Source organism: Saccostrea cucullata, unplaced genomic scaffold (genome assembly GCF_032062105.1).
Source record: "Saccostrea cucullata isolate Sc308-1 unplaced genomic scaffold, CSIRO_AGI_Scuc_v1 ctg8346, whole genome shotgun sequence".
Taxonomy (NCBI): domain Eukaryota; kingdom Metazoa; phylum Mollusca; class Bivalvia; order Ostreida; family Ostreidae; genus Saccostrea; species Saccostrea cuccullata.
In genome coordinates this window covers 23,762-29,761 of record NW_026927612.1, presented here as the reverse complement: position 1 = coordinate 29,761, position 6,000 = coordinate 23,762, and the positions used below count along the sequence as shown (strand labels likewise).

At 30.9% G+C, this 6,000-nt stretch overlaps 1 protein-coding gene across 1 annotated transcript; it reads left to right on the top strand.

The window, feature by feature from the left end:
• Window positions 1-527: 527 nt before the first annotated feature.
• Window positions 528-2,817, top strand: LOC134274979 (uncharacterized). The gene is made up of 4 exons (XM_062757224.1): window positions 528-618; window positions 2,368-2,408; window positions 2,510-2,671; window positions 2,788-2,817. Exons 1-4 carry the CDS (start codon window positions 528-530, stop codon window positions 2,815-2,817), a joined length of 324 nt encoding a protein of 107 aa, XP_062613208.1.
• Window positions 2,818-6,000: the final 3,183 nt, after the last annotated feature.

Sequence of the window (6,000 nt, the reverse complement as noted above, 5' to 3'; positions counted from 1 at the left end):
TTGACCCTGGGGACATAAAATTCACAATTTTGATTGAGGCACTCTTGCTCATCATAACTATGCACTTAGTTAGTTTATTTAACACCTAGGAGCAGAGAAGAAGATTTTTAAAGAATTCATGTATTTTCACTATATAATCAATAGAGCCCCATTATCATGTGTATGAAATATGCTATTCTCAATGTCCAAAAAACATTGTGCACTGTTTTAATTGAAGATTTGTATTCTAAATTTTGAATAAGTGAATTATTTAAACGTTGGTATAAAAATTGAGAAATTATATTATATGTTATGATTATTGATCTGTGTGATTGAGAAAGTTTTATAAGGTTTATTCATTCACTTTTGAATCATATATCTTACTATGTAAAAAACATAAAGTTAAAATGGATGATACTTAAAAACTGTTACCTTGCAAATAGTCATTTAAGCAACTTTTAAAGGACCTACATGTAATTTGCAGAATGTGGAAGTAATTTTATTTTAAATTTCAAAAGTTTAAAATCAAATTAAAATAAATTTGTAGGATGGAAAGGCAGTATTACTACAAGAAAAGAGAAGCAGCGAAAAGAGCACCAACAAAGTTTTTAAGCGTCATTGTGGATGGAATGGATCAATGTAAGAAAATATTTTCAGAATTTGCTGATCTTTTTTCCTCTTAAACCATGAAAAAGCTTTTACATCTTTGAGAATCAATTTCAGTTATATTTAGAATTACTGAGTATTAAGAGTCTTATACAACCTATTTCAACCTCAAATTCCACTTAAAAAAAAAACACTTAATTTTGACCTCATGGTATATAGCCATATAAAATAACAGTAAAGTTCAATTGTTTTTGCCAAAAACTGCTGAACATCGAACACAATACCTCGACAAATCAAAGTTGTTTGAAAGTCACGACCACTTTTTATTAAAATTCAATAAATATAATACAACATGTTTTTCTCAGCACATCTTTCGAGATAAAGTTTTACTGTATTTACAAACTTTAAGCCTTAAAATTTCTTTGTACAAATAATTTTTAAACACTTCCGGGTAAGTTATACATTGAATAATAATATATAAATAAAAGACAAACAAAAAGTATTCTTATTAGAATGCCCTATTCAAAACATAACTATTTTGGAAATAATGTTAAAATGTTAGCTAGCAAAATACATGTATCTGTTTCATGTTTTAGAAAACATACAGTTTAAAAATACTTTCCTTTTCTCTATTCACTCTTATTTTCTTTTATCCTAAGTTCGTTTCAAATTGTGCTAGTTAGATAAAACTTATTGGTTACATGTATATATGAACCGGTAATTATATGTAGAATAATTTGTATTTATTAACCTTGTACCTGTGGAGAGGGCTTATATAGGCCTTCATATTTGATTTTTCCTTAGAGATAGTCTTTTACTTATATAGATATTTGTGTATCCTTATGTTATCATCAGAAATTTTGCTTAAAATACTCACCAGAGGGCGGTTTACGCTTCGCTGCAACACCTCGGTTATCGTCTTAATTACAAGAATCTTGTAAAACAAAAAAAAAAATAAATTAAAGATTCCCAACAACTTGGTAATTTTGAATATGAAATTAGAAATATCAATCTGTAGAACTTCTTTTGTTTTGTCAAAATTTGGATATATATTTAAAAAAGCTTCAATATATACGACACTATTTTGTTTAGAATTTTAACACTCATTTTCATTTTGAAATCAACGAGAAAAAATTAGAAGATATTTACTACCAGAAAGCTTAAAACACTTTACATCATTGGCAAACCATGAAAAACAATCAATGTTTTTAGATTTTTTTTGACATTTTATTATTTAACAATTCGTAATTCATGCACTTTTTAGACGAGAACAGAGGTGTTTGCGGAGCGCTCCCTATACTGTAAAAATATCTAATTAATAAAAAGACTTTCACAGTCTTCGAAAACAAGGAGCGGTCAAAACATGTCTTTCCGAAATTATGACTCAAAAGTGTACACCGCATTCATAATTTAAAGAAAAATACTTGTAAAACATCCCAAAGTTATACACCAATTGACGCAGTTGGATGTAGATTGGAAAAAAATTGCAGTCCAGAGTCAAGGCAAGTGCGTTTACTTGAAAACGATGTTAAGTTTTAAGTGTTTTTATAATTACATGTATAGCTTTTTAAGCTTCTTTCAAAAGACACGATTGTAGGGATGAGGCTATATGAGTGATTATCAGATAGTGTAGAGTAGATGGTATTTGCAATCTTATTAAGTGAAAGCATTCATAGTAAATACCAGGTACCTGTAAATGAAACGATAGTTATGCTGGATATAAGACAGAATTATTTATACAATACAGATTATTTTATAAACGATTTCTGAATTTTATTTCAGCGAAGAGTAACCTGCCACATTTTGTAGGAAGGACAGCAAAGGTACTTTGGATTTATTTATGTGTATAATGTGTATATCTTTAAATTTCATTGTGACAATCAAGTGCCTCTAATAGGTGAAGAAATTTGCTTTTTTATTACAGGCTGTAAATTCTGCCGACCAGTTAAAAACTCACATCTCTGGAGTAATTGCCCATGGTCAAAATGAATTTTTCACGTTTCTTGACATTGGACAATATCCCCATGACTCCAACTTGACAATCAACATTATTCTCCAGACACTCTTCAAAATAAAAGATCTTATGGTAACTATTCTCTTAATTTGTTTTATAATATTGGTCAGAGAAGACTTGTATGTGAATGTGTTGCCAAATTACATGAAAATGTATTCTGAATTAAATGATGTTTCACTTTTTTTCAGGGAGGAACATTGCCACCCACCTTTTATTAAGAATTAAAAGCACGATTTGCCAATGAATGGTATATTTTAATTCGAATAGGTCGAATTATTCTAAGCGCAAGTTACCTAAGGTGCGAACTTTCTAGCATTCTCGCGCATGCGTAGCCTGTCGTTTGCCCAGGGCATCCGGTTTAACCTCGCTTATAAATTTACTGTGTGGACCTCAGGGTCCACGCAACAATTGATTATATTTTGTTTAACTCCCTCTCAAGAATTTTTCACATGAAGAAGCCTCCACTCGCTGGTGGAGATTGCAAAATGTTGTCCTATAATTTGGCGCTTATCGTCATTGAGCAGTGAGGAATCTTTTTGAGCCAGTACTATCTGTTACACGGGACCTCGATTTAAACGATCTCATCTGAAGGACCGGTCTCCACGTCCCAAAACTGAGATCCATAATACAGATATATGATGCTCTAGCCATGTTTTTATTTTATTTTTCATTTCACAAATTTGTTGCATCAGATTTTCTGAAAGATCATACTTAACAAAGATCATTCCGAACAAGCGTCGGGTGATTTTGATTGACAGGTCAATACATGTGCACTTAGTGTGATACTTCTTAAGCAGAAAAATATACAGAGAGCAACTATGACGGACTATGAAATCAGAAAATATTTAATAAGAAATGGGTACAACTGATATAGAACTGATTTTTTGTCTATGTAAATGGATAGGATAATCCGAATAAAAGTGAATATCTCTCTCTCTCTCTCTCTCTCTCTCTCTCTCTCTCTCTCTCTCTCTCTCTCTCTCTCTCTCTCTCTCAGACATGTAAATTTCAGTATCTTGTGTAATGAAAAATCTACGATAATAGAATATGAAATCCTGTATACATGTTAATGGTAATTATAACCAAATGTTCCAGATTTAATTGTATAACGAATTTATAATTCAAAGGCCTATAGTTGCGTGAATGTCTCAGAATATAAATCAAGAGGGGGGGGGGGCTTCAAAAGAATTACATACTCAGTAATTTTATGTTTTTGAATTATAAGGAAAATACGTAAGGTTGCATGTACATACATATAATCATATAGCATTGCATAGAATTGTGTTCATTTGTATACTTTATCCAACATTTCAACAGAACTTTGCAGATGTTTTTGTATCATGTTTTTAGAGAAGCACTATTTCAGACAGAAAAACGTAACTTTTACATAATGTTAACCGTTTGAGTACAAGTATTTCACAAAAATCCAAGAATCGCTTTTCTTATCTTTAATAGCTTCTCGGGAATATAAAAGTATAGATCATGTATAATAAACAACAATGACTTTTTATCAATGAAATATACATGTTATAACCAAATCCAATCTATAGATTGATTTTCTTTCTTTTAAATTTATTTCTAAAGGCTTTACAACGGTATTGTATTGCTCTTCTATCGCTCAGTTCCCTTTTGAGTACATGTAATATTTTAGAATCGAAAATAAAACTCGGATTTCGGGATAATTTTGCATTCAAATCAGAGAATGAATTAAGAATATTATTTATATATATTCATGTGTAAAATCATAACTGCCATTACAGACTTACACTACACTGGCAACTTTAACCTATACAATGTACTGAAAGTGGTAACCAACGTAATCTTACATGTAGAAGTGGATATGGAAACTCAAAGTCTAAATATTTTTTTATTTGAAAAGCGTAGGTCTAGACGTCTGCGACGTCATGGATACTACCTTCGCCTTTATCTCGAAAGTTCTATTTTTCCACTTACAAGTCAGAGTTATCTATCTTTGCTCATTCAATTATTGCATACACACTACAGAAAACGAATTGATTGACGGTACCTTTTAAAAAATCTCCAAAATGCAGAATCCAATTGAATAAATAATATATTTAGTAATTTTGTACACATCGCTGTAATGTATACTGTGTACAATATTTTTTTCTACAAAGTGCTTAGTTGACACAGAACTGATATTTTTTTGAGATATAAATTTGTAAATCAATAACTGTCAATACAAACTAACATTACACAGCCAAATTTAAACAATATATATACTGAATTAAGTAACACGTAAAAGAGAGAATATTGAATATCTGGAGAGCGTATATGTCTCTGACATCATCGACACTATTTCCGCCCTTATTTCGAAAGTTCTATTCTCATTCACAAGTCAGAGTTATCTTTCTTTGCCTACCGTATACATACTACGTAAATAGATAAAATGATGGTAACAAATATATACAAAATGCGGAATCTGATTTAAAAACAAATTATATATTTAGTATTTGTAGAATAATTTCAGTTTTACAGTAGAATATCTTGAAAAAATACCTAAAAACAAAAAAATCAAAAATTGACCAAAAACAAATTCACTTCCGGTTCGGACAGGAAGTACTGAAAACACACGAAAACAACTTCAAAACAAAAGGAATATCACGATCTAATACTCCTGTAAATTTCGTATCTTTACCTCAAACCATTCCCGAGAAAAATGCTGGACAAAAGTCCATTTTAAAATTCGAAAATCGTCCATAACTTCGGACCGGAAGTGAATTTTTCAAAAAACAGAATTTATTATAAACTTCATATATTAACCTACTAACATGTGAAAAATTGTGAAAATCTATCCAGTCATCTCTGAGTAATCGCGCTCACAAAATTTGGGAGGAATAATAATAATAACTAGAATCTTGTTGCCATGGCAACAAATAAGTCTTCCGTTCTTCTAAATCTGTAAGAATTTGCTTTTTTCTCTGCAAAAATAGATATCATATGTACTCTGAAAGAAAAAAAAACTGCAAAAAGGTCTTTCAGTACTTAAGGTACTTTGATTTTCATGACCAATCTTGTTCTTATGCATTTTAGCACTCATAAGAGCTACACGTGTATCATAGACAAACCAACGGACGATCGAACACCGTACTCTCATAAACTTCACTCTGTTTATGTTCTGGCACAATTGTGATGGTGTTATAAAATTGTCAGGAACTAAGTTAGTACTAAAGTAAAAAAGAATGGGTACAACTGATTGATTATATATGTTGTTTAATGTCCCTCTAAGAATTTTTCACATGGAGAAGCCTCCACTCGCCGGTGTGCAAAATGTTGTCCTATAACTGATATAGAACTGATTTTTTGTCTATGTAAATGGATAAGATAATCAGGATAATCAGGATTAAAAGGGAATCTCTCTCTCTCTCTCTCTCTCTCTCTCT